The 19,310-nt window shown below is 40.4% G+C and overlaps 1 protein-coding gene across 2 annotated transcripts in view; it reads right to left on the minus strand.

The window, feature by feature from the left end:
* Positions 1–6,865: 6,865 nt before the first annotated feature.
* The window catches only part of spns2 (SPNS lysolipid transporter 2, sphingosine-1-phosphate), an 89,755-nt gene continuing 77,310 nt past the window's right edge, over positions 6,866–19,310 (minus strand). Inside the window, exons 12-13 of one of the 2 annotated variants that reach the window (XM_015367774.2) lie at positions 17,480–17,516; positions 6,866–11,558 (exon numbers count right to left, since the gene is read on the minus strand). In XM_015367774.2, coding sequence (XP_015223260.1) covers positions 11,547–11,558; positions 17,480–17,516 — 49 coding nt within the window. In that variant the 3' untranslated portion in view covers positions 6,866–11,546. Of the gene's footprint in view, positions 11,559–17,469; positions 17,517–19,310 lie in introns of both variants that reach the window. The other variant, XM_006640829.3, reaches the window with a different exon arrangement.

Here is a 19,310-nt window from a genome sequence, read left to right on the forward strand (position 1 = left end):
CTTCCCCAACAGCACTAGCCACAGAAAACAGATCATCATCCAGTTTGAGAAAGGAGCTCCCAGCTGAGATATTTGGATTGCTTAGTATTAGTTCGTAATGACAGTAATTTCACGGCTTCATGCTCGTGTGGACACAGGGCTTGGCTACAGGTGTCCCTGTAGCACTGTGAAGCAGTGGAATACAGAGGCCCAGGTCCACCTGGTTAGTTGTTTGTTTTATTCCTACTTGTCCATCACAGGTCATTATGTTAGGTCACTGCCCGATTGCCTTCGTTTACCTTGATCAACTTGATCTCACAATATGACTACCCAGCCTTTAAGGTCTTTGTTTGGTTTGGTGAATCTGTCATCCTCGTTAATTCTCGAAGGGGAGTTATTTTTTGTTGATCCCGGACAGTGACTATGTGCTGTATATAAACTTGATTTTGATGGGTTTCAAGCTGCTGAGCCTCAGAATTCAAGAATGGGCTCATTATGCTGAGTGCCCTTGTGTGGGGGGGCTTAAAAGATGCAGCAGGCAGGTGAATGTTTAGGTTTTGCTTCCTCTCGAAGAACAGATAACCGAGTTGCCATGCAAAAACAACTTTTAGTAGTTTGACTAAACAATTAAATGGCGGCAACGTGACCCCATGCCTTGTGGCTGATGATAAGATTTACTGTAAACAGGAAAAAAGATTAACCAGTACCCATTTGAAAATAAGCATGATTCCAGCAACTTGGGATACAGTATTGTACCCTTTTCTAATGACAGCTGAGCCTAAAACAGCAAAACAAGCCTCCTCTTTTTATATATAGGGATCATTTAATTTACTTCCATGGAAACTAGATTTTTTTTCTGCACAGGAGTTTTTAAAGAAGGTAAATGGGGGGGCTGTAGTTAGAGTAAAAAAATTGTGATGCAGATTATCCTTAAAAACAGGCATACAAATATAATCATGCAAGAGTGTTTTTTTTTCCTAGTGAAAAAAGCCTTATTATCTTCTAGCTGAATTGTCCCGTTCATGAAAGCGATCGTTAAAGATTAATATAAACAGTGAGATAGCCTTGGGCGTCGAGACAGGCGGTGAGAGAGTGAATGGGCTCTTCAGGCAGGTGTTGCAGTGCACAGAATGTTCACTCCCTGACTGTAAAAGCAGTTTCAATGATGTGTTCACAATACTGGGCGTGAATATCTTCCCCAGCACTGTTCCTGCACAGCTTCCAACTCCATTCTTGAGAAGCAACAATCTTCTTATCTCATGGGTTACAACAGAGTCATGGTAATGTGCTCCTCAGGGAATGTTTAAAATTCACATTGAACACCTCTTCTGATCAATAGCCCAGTTTAACTCAGGGTTTTTTAGCATTAAGACGGGATCCTGAGAGAGCCTGTGCTGCATTCCTGAAGGCAGAGGTATGCAGATGTGAGGATTGCTCTCAGCTCATGGGTTAGAAAGATAGAAAAGCTTATAGTTTCCAGAAAGCAAACTAAAAATGACTCTGGGGGATTATGTTGCTTATTGGTGAAACCCAGACACTGGTGCTCCACTTTTAATTTCCATTTGCAGTTCTCCCCCACAAAGATGGTGAACTCCTTTCTAAACCCGAGAAATGTCAGGTGTTAAGTACAGACGTTTGGAGCTTCATTCTCTTGGCAGAGTTCCAGTAAGGGAGGAAGGAAAGTGCCCGAGGTGGCTGAGAAGTGCACCATTCACAATTCGCAGGAGAGGCGATAGACAGACGGAATTAAACATGGGGGGGGTGCTGTCGGGGGAGGGCTGTGTAGCCGTGTAATGTGTGCAGCCGCCCAGGTCAAGGAGCTCCAGTCGCGGATCAATGATGTCGGGAAGCTGTCGCTTTGGGATGTCCCACTTCGACCACGGAACGACTGTTTCATTCTCTCACTTCCAGAAATGAATTTGCGGTTTTAGAAAATGTGGCAGAGTTGAAAGTGAACTAGGAGAATAAGGACAGAACCGTCTTAGAAACTATGTGAAGTTGGAGAAAATCCTGAATAGCCGGTAGAGGAATTTATTTATTGCTTTGGCCTCAGGCTTCACCCATCAGTTAATAACTCACAGCAGTTGTTTTTAAATCACGATTGATATTTATTACTGCTTTTTTCATGGAACATCTCGGGGAAGAAGATGATGTTGTGGGGAGGGGAAGGCCTGGTGTAACACCAATGTCGGCTTCATGGACTTTGAGGAGTGTTTTTGCTGGAAGTAATCATAACAGCCCATACAATATTAAACTAAAACCCAGTTGGTGCAACAAGATGGGCAACAGGAATGGAATGAAAGGAAATTGAGAAAGACAGAAGTGTCTACTTCCACCACGCTGATCGCGTTCGTAGTTTATGTATTATTCATGTATGCACCTCAAAGGCCATCTGGATGTGTGAGCCCGTTCACTCAGACGCATCTGTGGTTTGGATTTCTGTTTCTGTGTTCCTCACACCTTTCCTGGTGTTTCTGCATAGGGTCTCATGTAAACCAATGATTTGCAGTGCTGTGCTCTGAGCAAAGGATCTGAGCTAATGAACAGCAGATGGTTAAAGTAGGTAGCTGCGTCAGCATGCAGAGGCTGCAAAGGAACAAGTTAAGTTTATTCCACGCTGAAAAGAAACACGTTTCGACCGTGGAACCTTCTTTGGGGGAAGAAGATAGTTATACATTCCTATAACTATCTGGTTAAATATTCATTCCGTGCCTGTATACTGTCACCATGGGGAGAGGAATTGGGCTGACAAATATAGTTAATATTCTATTTTAAAACCACTTTATCCAAGACAGGCCTGCAGGGGAGCCAGAACCTATCCCAGCAAGCAGTGGGAGCGAGGGAGGTAACACCGTGGACGGGACGCTAGCTCATCAGAGAGCACACACACTCGCACCAGGGCTAAGCCAAGTATCCTACCAATGTGTCTTTGGACTATGGGAGCAAACTGGAGCACCAGGAGGAAACCCATGCAAACGCAGAGAGAACATACAAACTCCACACAAGTAGCACCCCAGGTATTCGGGAACCCCAGAGCTACGGGGCAGCAATACTAACCACTGAGCTAACGTGTTGACAGAAATCATTATTGTGATTCGTATGTGTTAACAGCAGGACAGTGAACCACTCCATTCAGCACACTTGAGTGGAGACTCAAGTGGGCTGTAATGATCTCTAATTCGTGAAATACAAGAAGAAGATGGTTAAATTCAATGAATATTTAAAAAGGTCAGTTTTTGGTGCATAGTACAAAGTGTACTTTGTTTTTTTTAAATCTACCATTTCTTTATGTGCAGGGAGGGGAATCCTGAGATCACAGCTGGGACTTTTTGAAGAGTTTCTTCTTCAGTTCACAAAGTGAATGATTTCCATTTGCACCGAAAATGGGTGTCAAACTGTTAGAAAAAAACACGAGAATAACCTTCTAACAATGCAAGAAAAAGAATCCCAGGCACTTACATATGTGCTCAGCATACTAATAAAATCTGCTGTGGTGGCTTTTCTGTTGAATTACCTTGAAAGCAGCCACGATTGTCACAACTGAAAAGATTCAATCAAGTCAAGCATAACATTTTCTTACCGAGGACATATTTCCATTTATTCTATTTATGTGTAAGACTTAACATTACAATATATTATACTCATTATGTCCAAGTATGCGTTGATAAAATAATTCAGTTCAGGTATTTACATGGCATTAACCGACAGTTCTGACCAAACTGTTATGTAGTTTAATCTGGGCGAAAAACATGATTTTTTGTTTGTGTGCAGATGATAAGAATTGCTTGTTGAATCTTCTGTTATTTCTTTTGCATTCAACATTCCAATGAAACCTCAAAAAGAGACTTGAATCTGTTTGCCAGTAAAAAAAAATATTTAACATGATATAAATTCTGCACTGCTGTGTAGGAGGTCCTGCTGATGGTGTGCTCTGAGCTGGCACCGTGTAATCCCGTGTGGGATGATACTGTGTCAGTGTGTCATTGGTAAAGTCGAGAAATTCACAACTGAGGTGTTATAATGAGGTGGGGAGTTGCTTGCCCAGCTGTTTGGCTTTCTTTTAAAGAAGCAGTTCCTGGCTTACAGACCAGAAAGATCTCTTAATGAGCAAGAGAAGCACTGGTTGTTAAACCAAGATACATATAAAATGTGTTTTGTAAGAAATGGTGGACTGCTAGCATTGTGCTGCTATAACTTGGTGGGTATCCCGTCAGCTCTCTATATACTGGAAGAAAATCAGAAAGACACAAAAAGGCTGGAGCTATAACCAGCTCTTTTTGATTTTTGTCCTTTCCAATACGTGTTCTCTTAATTACTTTTATTTCTCCTTACTAACCTAGACTTGTGCTCTAAGCTAAAATTTCAGTATGAACGACTGTTCCTTCGTCCCTTATACAGTTTTGTGTTCATTCCTTGCAAAATATGTCTCCTATATGAAGAACATAGCACATAGACTGAGTCACCTCAGAGACTAATACGATACAGGATATAATACAAATTGTGGATAATATGGCATTTTACTGGCAGTGTTCTAACTGAGAAAAATGTGGAATTTGTCATTGAAAACACAGGCTCTCCTGAGCCAGCCTGCAATGTCTCCTTCCTGTGCATTGTTTCAGATGTTGGAAAAACGTCCAGTAATTTAACAGAATTTGGTGTGACGGCTACAAAAGTGACCTCATTTGATCTTGAAGACATTAAACTAAATACATTTTCCTGGGGGTCACGTCTGTGTTTCTGAAAAGGATCCCCTATCCAATGGCTTTTCCTACTGTAAGTCTCTTGTCAATAAGCCTGACCGTTCAGTGAACGAAACAAGTAAGATTATCCGCCTGATGTTCCGACTGCAGCTAAAGAACATGCCGTCTGTTTGGGATGTCTTGGGGAAAGCAATGGGAAATGTGTACAAAGTCTGTGTGCCTAGTGTTTTAATCCTTGGTATTAGCCTGTTTTTTAAGGAAACTGAATTTACTAAGTAATCATTATTGGAACAAAGCTTTCCTTCATTATTTTCTGTACAAACAGAGGCTCCCCTCAACCTTACTACCTCTGGAATTTATAGGCCGTTTTTGTTTCGGTGCAGGAATCTGAAAAGGACGTGTGTGCTGCTAGAGCCCATTCCCCACTGCTTACCTCGTCAGAGAAGACTTAATGTCTACATTCAGTCAAAAAAATCTTTCACACGAACAACCATTTCCTCAAGTAATGTTATTGCTAATACTGCTTAGTGTTTAAGTGAGTCTGTGTGCAGAAAGGGAGCTCAGAATCCCAGCCTGACAAAGCAGCACTTTAATCGAGGCCTTATTAAACACAAGTTCACACCAAGACCTGATAAAATCGGCCTTTGTTAGAAGTTGTAAAACAACTATAGCTGCGTAGAGTATTCACTTATCCATTACGTCTTCCTTTCAAGTTCTGTATAAAGAACATCTCATAGTTCTCTCTGTTAGCACACAGATGTGCTGTATTTATTTCCTCAGAGTTGTATTTCTGATAGTTCGCTTTTACAACACAAGTTTGAGTTGTAAAAAAATGTCACATTTTCCCCTTTTCATTTCAGTTTTAAGAGGAAGTGAATTTGATTGTTTTTGGTTTTTTTTTTTTTTGGAAGGGGGTTGGAGTTTGAATTAATATTGTTGTTTTACCCTGGTTCCTTTTCATGTGTACTAATGTTGTCTTGAGACTGAAAGTCAGGTGTGCTTCTCCAGATGAAATGACAGAACAATTTCTCACCCAGAAGTGGGCTAAGTATCAGGATTGTCCTTGCACTATCTGCAGCTGAACTCACAGGACCACAGACGAGCAGTAGTAGGGATGTGAATGATCCAATTAAGCTACTACTTCCCAAAGAAAAATATGGAACCAGAATCTCCTTGTGTCATGTGTCCATCTGTCCATTTTCTAACCACTTCTTCAGCTGCGACAGGCCACCTCGCATGGGACGCTAGTTCTTTGCAGGGTGGACTGACAAACACAAAGACACACAAAGTCAATTTTCTCAGAAGACAATAAACCTACCACTCTGCCTTAGAGCAGCCTGAGGAATCCCATGCAAACACCGAGAGAGCACACAAACTCCACACAGATAGCACCTCAGGAATTGAACCCAGGGCCGGGTCGCAGAAAAGCTACAATGCCAGCTACCGTGCCATCATACCAACCACTCTTTTTATATTTATTTTGATGTTTGTGAGTGAAGCGAGCCTTCTAGGCCTGTTACATAGCACTGATTCTGGAGGAGGGGTTCGGTGTGGGCAGAAAATACATTCAATACATACTGTATGCAAAAAATGCATTCACCCACAAATCTATGATATGCACAAGTCAAGATTCAGCCCTTCTCTTCCCTGGTACACCCTGGATAGGATACCAGTCCATTGCAGGGCACACACAGACACTCCAGGGCCAGTTTCCCCAGAAGCCAATAAACCTACCAGAACGTTTTTGGACTGTGGCAGGAAACCGGAGCGTCTTCTGTGAATATGGGTAGAACATGCAAACTCCACTCAGATAGCACTCCAGGAACTGATTCCACTTATCTTGTGCAATACATGGTACTTTACTTTAAAAGGGACATTTAAAATAAGTCTTTAATAATTATTTTTGATATGTTCCAAAGAAAAGCATTTTTTAACCAGTAATGCTGTCGTATTTATTTATAACCAATAGATATAAGATTGTTTTATCGGAAAAAGAGTTAGGATTCCTTTGGCCAGAACGAATATCTGACATCAAACAGGAGTGGTGGCTAATTGATTCTGTTCAGCATTTGATGAGGACAAGGATATTGAAATAGGTTCATTGTTTAAATGTATTTTTCAGGATGTGATTTAACCGTTGTCATTGTCTGGTACAATTCTGTAAAAGAAAACACAAAGCACACCACTGTGATTAAATAGGTTTATTTTATAATTTACATATAGGTGTACATTTCATCTCCCTGAGGGAGTGACACAGTTGCTTCCTAGATAAGTTTTCAAATACACTTGCTCTAAAAAATAAAATAATCTGTTTTCTGCTTTAAATCAGAAATAGGATTCTTTATTTACACGTTTCTTGTATGACAAGAAAGTGAGCACAATCTGATAACATCACTTATGTGATGGACTGGTGCTATTCTCTAATATTTAAAAAGACAAATTTTCAAACATAACAGTAAAATCATGGATGGCTAGAATGATTTTGGCATTTTTGTCCAGGCATACAGCTTTTCTTCAGCATTTTATTTATAATACATCTCGACAGAGCACATTAAACTGGTTCAAATACCACACCTATGGGGTTTTATTGATCATATTGTACTGTTTCTATGGAAAACCCATGAACAGTTAAAACAAATAACCCAGGAATGCCGTGCTGAAAAAAGGCACAGAGTTCTGAGAGTGATTGATGTTGTTATCCAATTGGAACCTCCCTGAACTTTGGGCTTGTGTGTGTTTATGGAGGGGGAGATGAAGCCAGCTGGTCAATCAGAACAGGTGATCAAAGTACCCTGACCTTTGCCCTCTGGCGCAAGTCCATGATCATTAACTTATTGAAGGTAATTAACAGAAACATTGATAAGGAATTTGATTGAAAGGGGGCAGCAATTCATATATTCCAAAGAAAAATAAATTTCAACCAGTAAGGCTGTTGTATAACCAATTAGATATAAGATTGTTTTTATCAGGAAAAGTTAGGATTCCTTTGGCCAGAAAGAATATCTGACATCAAAAAGGAGTGGTGGTTAATTGATTCTCAGCAGAATTTGATGAGGTCAAGGGTATTGAAATATGTTCCATGTTTAAACATTTTTCAGGATGGGGATTAACCATCCGTTCAAGATTTATAAGGAAAATCCTTCTTTGTCCCCTCGCCTGACCTTGGCTTTCTGTATAGCTAGAGGCAGAGACCTGACAGTGTACATCATAGTGCATGAGGCAGGTCAGAGTTCAGCTTTTTAGTGCTTCTTTTCAGGAATGAAGAGAGGTCAGGCTATGATAATTAATTCCTCTCCCCTTTGGTCAATGTCTAAAAGGAAAAGCTGCTTATCAATCAGGTGTGACAGGCCATCTACAGCCTTTATCTCAGTTCCACTGAGGTCTCAGGAGCTGAGCTGAGCATTAAGACTTATAGACTTAATGACATTAATGATGTAACCAACACTTGAGGAACACGATGAACATTTCCAAAAGCAGAAAAAGTGAACTCTGTGGTCCAAAGAATTAGCCGGGTGTTGTTGTCTCTTTAACGATTTGTAAAAACAGATTGGTTGAATTCCTTAATAATGTTGACCAAGGTTACCTTGTTGTTTAGTAAAGACTGATCAAATAGGATACCTCTTGACAAATTCTACAGTAATTGCTGCACTATTTGTGTCAGGGTAATAAAACAGAAATGCACAGTATTGCTGTTTTTTTTTACCAGCACCCTTCATTTGGGCAGACTTCTGAGGATTTATAAAATTGACGGATTGAACTAATAAAGACGATATTTGTTTAACAGCTGATTCTTGTTAATGTTCCCACCTTCTATACAGAAGTGTTGAAACAAGTCAAAATGGAGTTCTGGAATACAATACCACAGTGCTTACAGAAGCACATTAGAGGCATTTTCAAAGGGCTGGTAATGTTTTTAGCACTGCTCTGACTTAACAGCTTTCCAACTTCCAACTTCCCTTTTCAAACGAGAATTTGAGATTCTTGAAGTCAGCAGTCCAAATGTTACCAGCTTTTCCGTTCATTTTTCTTTCTTTGCTAAAGGAACTGTGCTTCACATTGTGTGTCTTTTCACATGGGTACCAAGCTGAATTCTACCGATTATGGGGACAGGGTTATTAGTCAATCTACATTTGTGATGGAAAAGATCTCCGGTACATCAGCATGCTCAATTAAAACATGCTGGCAGGCCTTTCGGTAACTAAATCTTTAATCCACCTGTCCTGAAAGCAAACCCAGCAGGGCTTGACTGACTAAGTGCAAAAAGCTGCCTTTCACTTCATGAAGGTTTCTGTGAATTTAACACCAAGTATTTTCACTGTTTATATGTGGTAAATCCTGCCTGTCTTTTAGGATAGAATAAAATAAATAGATTAAATTACGCAATTCTGTTATTATTGATGGAGTCAAACAAATGCAAAGCAAACTCATTTGAAGAGCAAAATTAATTGAATGATGAAAGGAAATTATGGATCTAGCATCTGTTTGGAGGAAAAAATTAGTCCATCTGCTGATAATTCTTAAAAGATTAAAAAAACTGCACTTTATAAACAAAATCGGCATGAGCTTGCGCTAATGGGTCTTGCTTCTTTGTCTTCTTTGCATTATCAGCTCTGGAGCCTTAATTAAGACAGACTCCAGGGATATTCATTGGAATGAAGAATGCTGATTGTAAGCTGTCAGTTTCTTTCATTTCCAGGTGTATGTAGTATTGCTGATTTGATGGAGAAAGGTAAAGTGCCTCAGGAGGCAGGGCACTATGTATAGATCAGCAGCATGAACTGCAGTTAAAAGACATTGAAACCAGCCAAAGAGAAAAGATACTTAAAATCCATCTGCCCTCCTTTTAAAGAGTTCTTCATTTTAGTAACAAAAGTAGAAAGAGACATCCTGAAGCTATCTTATACAATATATTAAAAACTGCTGAATGATATATATCTCTCTATATATTTATATATAAACTCATATCTGTAAAAATGTACATTAAACAATCACAAACGGAGCTTGATACGATAACTCTGCTGTGTAAACACGCAAGTTCAACAGAAGCTCATCCACAACTTCAAAAGGCTTCATCATGAAATAATTAGGAAGCTGAAAGAAACCAGTTGATAACAAACCAAATCCTGTCTGACCTCCAAAGTAAGGTGTAAGAACTAGTTTCTTTTAGTTTTCTTGCTGAGCACAGCTTGTGTTGAGGGTAATGCTTTTGATTAAGTAAGGTGCTTTGTTGACTGTGGACAAAAAAGTGAGTGTTCTCAGAAAGGGGCCTGCAAAGGCAAGCAAAAGTAATGCTTTTTGAAGGCAAATAACTGAATGAGGAATCTGTAGGTGCCTCTTCACCTTTACCATCTCTGTCTGTAGTTCCCATGTTGTTGCCACACTGAGACTTACTCAGTCTTTCACAGACTGCAGCATTTCCAGCAGTGCAGTCCAACAGTGTCCTGTTCTTGGGCTTGAATCGGTTGCAGCAAAGGTGGTGCTTTTGCTGTTTTCATTTTATGCCAGGTCAGCACTCGTGTCCTGTGCTTCCTTGCAAGGCATCTCAGATGCAAGGTCTTCAAGGCAAGCCAGCAGCTGATGGATGTGGGGTTTAATTAGTGGACGTTCTTCTGGTGGACGCATTAACATTAGATCACTGGCATGTGACCACAGATGCAGTTCTTTTCTGGGACTGTACAGTATGGTCTACTGTAGTCAGAGATGTTTCTGACTCATTTTTGTGTCCAGGAAAAAAAAAACCCAAATACAATAGTAAAGGGGCAGATCCAGGAATCTTGACTGGCTATAAGATGCATAAGACACTGTAGCTCAACTGCCTCTTCAGTGTTCTTTTCGCTGTAGTTGCCTGTCCTAATGCATTGGGAAGAGAAGTTTCTGGAGTGTTTTAGTTAGTTTTACTGCAGCTGTTCCTTACGTGGTTGTATGGCAGGATAACCTGTTTAACTGCAAACTAAGCCAAAGTGCAAGAGATCTCCAGGCATTCTGTGCCCAGAGGGTAGAATTGTTCATTCTTAACTGATGCACTTCAGTGCTAATGAAATAGAATGTGCATAGTTATGGGTAATTTTAAATGCAAGTTAACTCCTGTAAAGGCATCAGCCTTGTCTTTTTCATATTTGCTAGGATTATTGAAAACCCTACGGGTCTGAAAAAAAAAAGATTTTACTGCCAGTGCAATGTCTTCTGCATAGACGAGAACCATCATAGGTAAATACCTCCAGTTATGACTATAGCCGTGTCTGCAGAAAGTATCCAGTGTGTTTGCGGTAGCCAGGTTTCTTTTCCAGCTTGATAAAAATGTTTCCTCTCCTCAGTGGCCGAGTCAGCACCGCGCTTTTAAGTGTTGGATACTGTAGAAGTGTTACTGAACCAAAGACCTTAAGGCTGCTTTAGCTGACCATTAAGGGTCTTTTTCACTGTGTGAATCACAGATTACACCTTTATGTGGCCTCTTGCTCAATGAGTTTTGTTGGTTTGAAATCCCTAGAGATCTGTAGATATGGCACTTGTGCAGGTGAAGCATGGCATGATATATCTATAACCTCCTCAGTAGCAATGCTATCAGTTTGTGATAAGTCTTCACGTAGTTCATATGTGACACTAATGTCCCAGGCTAGGAAATACCCCCTCCAGTCCCATGGTTTGGTTCACAGATTGGACTCTTGTCACTATTATATCCTCTGTGGTTCAGAGGGGTCTTTGGATCAGTGTGCATTCCTTCATTCCATTTAAGAACAGTTTCTTGATTGGAAATAATAGTAAAAAAGGGCAAACTTGTCCGTAGGCTAGAGACTCTCGGGTCCTTCTCTCCTTCGAATGGGGTCTCAGAACTCCAGGTAATACATCTCCCCTGAGTCTCCAGCCCCTTCACTGTGAGACCTGTGAGGAAAAAAAAGGAAGATACACTTAGGATCTGGTGCCCCATCACAATTCCTGCAATTTATGTTTGAGTGCTGTTCGTTTGCTATGCTTTGGATAGTACCTTTTCAAAAGAAACCCACTTGGGAGGTTTAGGAAATGATGCTGGGCTAGAATTTAGTATTAGAGAGTCGTGGTCTGTCACCAGTTGACTAAACTTGTTTTTATCATGATTAGCTCCTCAAAAATAAGTTGCAGTGATGCTTAAATCACAGGAATGTCATGTACAGAAGGCACTCCAAGCCTGGGAGGTCACAGGGGTTGCCATGTTGGCTGGAGAGCCCAGCGTACTGCTGGTGGCATTTGGTCATCTGTGTCCTGCTAATCCGGGTCACAGTCTACTAGTAACATGTCCCAGGCCATGACCATTGAGCTCAGTCTGCACATCGATAAGAGCCTCTATCACTTAAGCCAATCGGCAACCCAAAACTGCCTTAATTTAGACACAAGAATGCACTGCAGTTCCTGGGTGAAAATATTGATGGAGAAGCGTCTGCTGGAGGACTAACACGAATGAAATAATAAATACATCTCAACCAACTCCCTACCTCCCTCCAATAGCAAAAGAACACGAGCGAGTAAAGATGGGGAAAGTACTTCATGAAAAGTGTACAGGCCTTGGATATTAAAACTAGGAAAAAAAGATTTTTCTCCCAGTGTCTCATAGGAAAAGAGACAGACCTTGCTGCCCTCATTTTCACATTTATTAAATTATGTGTGCCCCTGCTGCACACCCCAGAAATGCAGTCAGGTGTGTGGGGATGAATATTTATGGAGAGCTTCAGCACTGAGAATGGGACTCCTGACACCAGACTTGCAGACGGGGAAGAATCGGAGCACAGGAGGAAACTAGATCCTTTACTACACGGACGAAGCCAGTTGGTCCCAGACTTTGCCCTTTTTTCTTTCTTTCTAGTTTCCAGTTTTCCCCATGTCTGACCTCCTTAATACAGAAAGATGCATTCATCTCGGAATCTGGCATTGCCAGGATCAATGCAGAGGACTCCTTCAGAACCAGCAGTGAAACGTGAGCCAGAAGTGAAAGTGCATTAAAAACTCCAAACTGGAGGCTTTTCTCTTCACACAGGTTGGTGGGAGCGTGGAACAAACTGCAGGGTTGATGCCCTGGCTTTGTTTAAGAAGCAGCTGGATAATAACTACTAAACAGGCCAGGTGTGCTGAATGTCCCCCTCGTTTGTAACATATCTTATGTTTTTATTGTTCTTGCACTCTCTGCTTTTGTTTAAAAACATGTCATCCTGATTCGAGTACTAATGTGTGAAGATGCAACCCCAATCTTGTTGCTGTTGTCTGGTTGGTCACCCTTAGAACAGTTTACTCCAAGCAAACAGTAATAAAAATGATTTGGCCTCGATTATTTCATTTTGTGGCACAGCTCACAGAATACTGTAGCAAGAGAGGCAGCAGTGGCATAGGGAATAATTAATAATACATCTGGATTGTGGGATTTTAATAAAGTAAATAGCTGTGTTATTCCAGTACAAAAAGTAAATAGTTTGTGTTATGTCACGCAAACCGGTGTGCATAAATACTCTGTATGCTCGATTGAGCAGAATTTGTTTTTAATGAAAGCTGACTTTGAAAAGGTGGTTATGGTTAATTGATTCATTTAAGTGGGAAGAAATGTATCTGTCACTAACTCATTAAATACAACAGGATGAGGAAGATCCATTGGAAAATGATGCTTCTCATGATGCATAATTTTAAGGCACAATAAATCAAATGGATACATGTCAATTAATACATTTAACTAACTAAATGCTAGAGTATAAAAGTGAATTCTAAGCTGGGGTTTAACAGTGCTGACTGACTTGTAAACTCTGAATTGGGTTGAGAGATCCTTCCACAGCCTGGAGATGGCAGAATGAGAAGTACAGTCTCTTTCTACGTCTTCCAGGCTTCAGAGCTTTGTTTTGGTATGTGTGAAAGAAGACCAGAGTCCAGAGAATGTAAAAGTGTAGGTGTACAGCTCACTGATGCCATCAAATTCTAAACCATTCCAACCCATTCAAGGTGAGCAGCAGCACGTTTAATTGTATTCAGTAATCCACATGAAGCCAGTGCAAGGAAGCTATTGTATTGTGCTTAAGCTGCTAAAGCCACATTTTTGGAAATAAGAGTCTTGAACCAGGACTGATAAGGAGCTGAATTTCTGGGGTGTGACTAAAACTTGAGAGCTGTCCTGAATTAAATTGCAAAAAAATTGCTCAGAAACTGAAGCTCAAGCCCCTCCGTTATCGGTAAAGTACCCCACCCTTATCGCAACCTACACTGGTGCAGTTTTCGGGGAGATAGATAGACCCCACTGCAAGTCTGTTGCTGGATGCCTGAGAGGGCTCCTGTCATGGTTTAAAGCAGCTGGCTGGAAGTCAGGCAAGCTCAAGAACAGAACTGAATGGGTCTGTGGATTTGGCAAAGGCCTTAAGATCTGTAGCTGGTCCAATAAGACAGGGAGACCGTGTCAGTCCCCTCTGGCCTTCTGTCCTGGGCAAGATGGACCCTTGTCCACTCCCTACCACGGGCTTGTCTGGTGTTTTTGGTCCTTTTTAAAAAAAAATAAAGTGGTCACTTTCACAGTTTCTAGGCAACGAAATGGAGTCCCTAACTATTTTGTTTATTCCCCAAGTAATCTGATTCCTGGATATTTTTTCCAGTTCCCAATGATTCCTTTCACTTAATAAAGAGGGGGCTTTGTTTTCTTCTGTTTCAATTCTAGCAATAGATACTTTGAAAGGTAGAAAAACGTCTTACAGAAGGCAGGTCCATGGATTTTTTTTGTAGTTGTTGGAGGGACAAAATATGACAGACCTTGTTTAATCAGGCACTATGTGTGTTATTCATGAAAGGAGCCCTCTGAAGGAAGCGTGTATACAGTACATGTTCACACCGAGCTTTAAGACTTTATTTTAGGTAAATATTTGTAGATTATATTACTCAAGATTTTTTTTCCAGTAGTTTGTGTACTATAGTCAGCTCCAGGAATGATGTATTGGTAAAAGAACTGAGTCGTTTAGGTCCCAAGTACCTAATTTTAGGATTATTTAATAGCTTATTTTGCTGTGTCATCCAATCACTTAACTGCTCCAGCATTCCTTAATAATCAAGGAGAGTCTAGTAAAATACTGTTTAGGACTGGCACACAGCACACGGCGTGGAAGTAAATCTGATCCTCTCTCATCTGGGCCTGATCTAAGTCTTGCTGCCGAAGATTAATGGCTTGTGATACATTAAGTGATTAAAAACACTATGATTCTAACTTCTCTCCCTCTTTAATACAGCCATCTGCTGCCTTTTGGCACATGCACTATGCCTGACTTAATTTTTGTCCCCAGTACCGAATTTCATCAAATAGCACCCACACCAATTCAGTTATATTCCCCACCTACTTTATCACTTTATCACTAGGACATTCTGTTATCTGTTTTTAAGCAAGAGGGGTATAAAACTGCTTTCAGTAATGTCTCACTTTCCTTTGCAGCCTTATTAGAAAGCTTGACTTCCAGTCTTGGCTCCTTCTGATTAGAGGCTGGAATATATTGATCGTAGTGATTCTAAAGAGTACTTCACCCATTGTTTTCATTTAAATCACTATTCTCTTTTGCGTCCGTTACCAACAAGGAGGACCACCAAATGTGTTTAACGTAGATACAGCACTGCTTGCATTGGGATTGTTTTGCTACTTGAAGCTCGTTTAGTATCGATTTAGCAATTCTCATCTTTACAGTTTCTAAATTCCTTACTTTATAATAAAAGGTAGCTAGACTGTTTTCTTTTTCTGCTTTCATTATCTCTTCTGGAAATTCTGGAAATTGTCCGGTGAATATGGCCTCTTCAAAAATGTGAAATAGCAGGAAATGATGTGGGGAAGTGTTTTACTGTTGCGCCATCAAGTATTGATCATTGCAGGGAACATCTGGCCAATCCACTTCTTGAAAGGATGTGCTAATAACCCTTTAAAGTAATGCACATCTCAGGAAACAGATGGGGGTATCAGACATTTTCTTTGTGTTTCTCCCAAAGCCTTACTGTAGATGGTGTGGGATAATTTGAGATTGTTTCCTGGGTAAACAGTTGGCATGCTGTGGTGCCAATTTATATCTTCTCTGTGCTCCCTGACAATTAGTTTTGGGGAGTCTTTTCAGAGGTTTTCTCTGCTGGAATAAGCAGTTAAATGGTAATTAAACAAAAATGAACACTTCTCCTAACGCATATTTACAGAACAAGCAAAGAAAATGCCAGGCAGAAAAATTTCAGTTGGTATAAAGTGCTCTGTCAATAAGCTGTGGTTTAATAATTTGCAATGTACAATGTGTTGTATTGTCGGGCACATAGCAGCACATTTGGGTGCTAAATTTGCCCTTTCTTTCATCTTATCACAACAGAATAGCCCGCTTCACATTTGTTCTACCCTGTACTGATCAAAGATGCTTCCTGTTTCTACTTTGAACCAGCAAAGCTGCTATCTTATCAACGCAAACACTTGGCCTGGCAGCCTACGAATTTAAACAGAAATGGGAAACGGCAATATCACAGAGACTGCCAAAGGGTTAAGACTCGTATCTATGACTGGGGTCTTAGTGCAATTACCTTGAAGAAAAAAACAAAAAAAACATTTTTTTCTGTATTTCCAATCAGTCAGTCTCGACTTAATCTTGTTATTTTTAGTTTGTTGCTTGAAACCCCATTGTCCTGCTGTTGCATGCTGGCCTGTGTGGAGGGTTTCCCGTGCAATTTTTTTTTTAGGCTGAGGCAGGGCTCCAGTAATTAGGTTTGGAGGCTCCACTCAGCGAGTGGCTGTCTCTGATAAGGAAAGGACAGAGAGGGGGAGCTAGGTCATTGCATTGCTCCAGAAGTACAGCAAAACCAATCATCGCAGCAACCATGCGGCATGAACATAGAACAGTGAAGGTTCGGTGTACTCGGACCCTCAAAGACTCTTCCAGTTTTAAAAGACTGGTTCTGGGGAGGAACAGCAGGCAGAAGCTCCACACTAAAGTTTACAGCTATTTGAATGTTTTTCTTACACGAGTACTGCTTCTTGCCACAGCTACTGAATTGCCCCTTTGACATTACTTTTGACGTTGAATGCAGTTTTTAAAAGCAAAGATCAATCACGTTATTTTGATATTCAGCATATTTTGGATTGTGAATCTTACTTTCTGGGGGTAGTGTGATGTGTAACATAGCGTGGAAGTCTGCTTGTTAAATAGACGATGCAGTCTGCGGCACTCAGCTCTTGCCATCTGCATTGTAGACTAGAGGGAACGTTCCACTACCAGTCAAATTACGTCTACAGTATATTACTGAAATCTCAATCTGTGTGCTGCCACTTGGGGAGTTTTAGTCAGTCAGTCAATGCTTAATGCCATGACTTGGACTTGAATCTGCAATCATAGAGCTCAACCTACACTCCAACACATTAGCCACTTAGAAGGACCTGAAACTGCCTTTTAGAGCCATACTCATAATTAAAATGCCCCCTTTCACCTTCATCAATCTGTACCCCCTTCTGTCCATTATGAGAAAGTTGTTTATCCTGAAGAGCACTGTCCACAAACACTGAACGTCAGGCGGGACTGAGAGCACAGGACTGTTTTCTCCATAGATGGGATGTTTTCTGTCTCGGGGCGATGGTGAAAGAGACAATTCACAGTAGACGATCAAGCCTAGCTGGAGTGTTTTTTTTGGGGAAGAAACCTGAATATGCAGAAAACTCCACACAGATGCCCCAAACTGTACCCTGAACCAGCACTGGTAACCACCATGGCTACTCATCATTAATCTCCATGAAAGATTTCTGAGACCTGCATTAAATTAGCGTTGCTTCTCATTACAAATAAATAACATTTACCTGTTCATACCTTCACAGAAGACGGTGAAGTGCTCAGCTGGTTCAGCCTGCAGGGAGAGCAGAAGAGTAGTGAGACTGAGAGGAAGAGAGGATACAGTTTCAATTGCAAAAAACCTTTATAGACCCTTTTTATTTTGCGTGTCCCATACTTAATCCATAAGAAACATTTAAACTTCCGGCGGGCACTAAAAAAAGTGAATACTTGAAATAAATTATCGTATGTGACATTTCACAAATTCATCACACTCTTCTCATTATTACAAGACAAAGTTTAATGAAGTTTTCAAAGTGTTTTATGAATGTGCCGTCACACTGTCTCCATTCACTCTGTTAGTAACTCAGTTCTTCTATTCCTTTTCTATTTCACAGCTATGGGTAATGGGTGGTGATTTGTAATACCCCTACAGTCTGGGCATAGTAGGGGAACAGTCATAGTGTTCGGTCAGCCATTGAGCTCTTATTAAAATGAGAATAGTAGACATGTCTTTATAGAACTTGTTGAAAGTGTAGAGAACAATCCACCTGGCTGTGTTGAAGCTGTGGGCTGGAGGAGATCCTTGGATCAATTAGCTACTAGTGGTCAATGTATGTAGGTGAATTTAAATAGCTTCTTTCTGTGCACACCCGTTCTTATGTTCTTCCATAGGTCACCGAGTCCTTCTCCTCATTACTGCTACAGAGGCTGTTGCAGAGTGCCAATCTGTTCTGGCAGCCTCTGAGCTCTCAGGCAAAGTCATGCACAGTTCAGGCTTGCAGTGTGCAGCCCAAGGCAGAGCCTTCTTTAAATATCACATTAGCTGTGTGTCAGACAGGGAACTGCTGCATCAGAGACGGGGGGAGGTTAGCCACTTGACAAGGCTGAGCTATAATTGTCCTTTCTTGAAAAAAATACATACATCAAACTGAAAATAGAAACCAGCTTTCCGATGAGCAGCTTATAGTTTATTAATAGTGCAAGACATTGAAGTATTATGGAAGTGGTTTGGAATGGAGTAGAATTCACTTAGCTAAAGTGAAATGCATTGGATATTGGGGTCACTATCAGTGGAATAAGGGGTCACCAGCTCGTCAGCAGAAAAAGCAAGTATAATCTCCTTTAAAATCCCATTTATGGCATCTTTAGTGTGTTGTGGGCTGTCTTTTACTTCTCTCGCAGATCTTGCAGAATGTATGTGACCGAATCTAATAACATACTTCTATGACAGTATTCAGTTTATTGGAATTATATGTAGAAATGTACATTTATAGTTGACAAAACTTTACTGTTTTTTTACATGTGTGTTGCAATCTGTCCCTGAACATTTTAACTATCTTTCCTCTCTGACACTGAAACAGGAAATACAATTTTCCTGGAATGGAATTCAGTTTCCAGACCTCCAAATTTAACTTCACTTTAGCAGAAGTCAATATAGGATGTAGTGTGATGAGATTATGTCCAATATGACAAGGGTATCAACAGCAGAGATGAATTTGTGGGGCAGTTCAAACCGCAAAAGGGGAAGTTTATCAGTGTATACTCAGCCTGGCTGTCTTACAAGCTATTATCATGCTTTACAATGACTGTTCTAAATGTTGCACAAAAACATAGTATTTGTTTTTTATAGTCTACTAAGACTTCCTTGCTAGAAATATCAATATATTTTTCAGAGTAAATTTCTACTCGACAAAAAATTTTTAATGTTAGAATTTAGTTCAAAGTCAGTGATATTAAACTTTAATAAAGCTAGTGATTATGATGAGACCTGCACATATTAAGCTATATGCTATATGCTATAAGCTATATTAAGTGTCTTATATGTAGAAGGGGGCTCTGTTGAGAACAGATATTTTTTATTGGTTTA

The sequence above is a fragment of the Lepisosteus oculatus genome, chromosome 26 (genome assembly GCF_040954835.1).
Source record: "Lepisosteus oculatus isolate fLepOcu1 chromosome 26, fLepOcu1.hap2, whole genome shotgun sequence".
Classification (NCBI taxonomy): domain Eukaryota; kingdom Metazoa; phylum Chordata; class Actinopteri; order Semionotiformes; family Lepisosteidae; genus Lepisosteus; species Lepisosteus oculatus.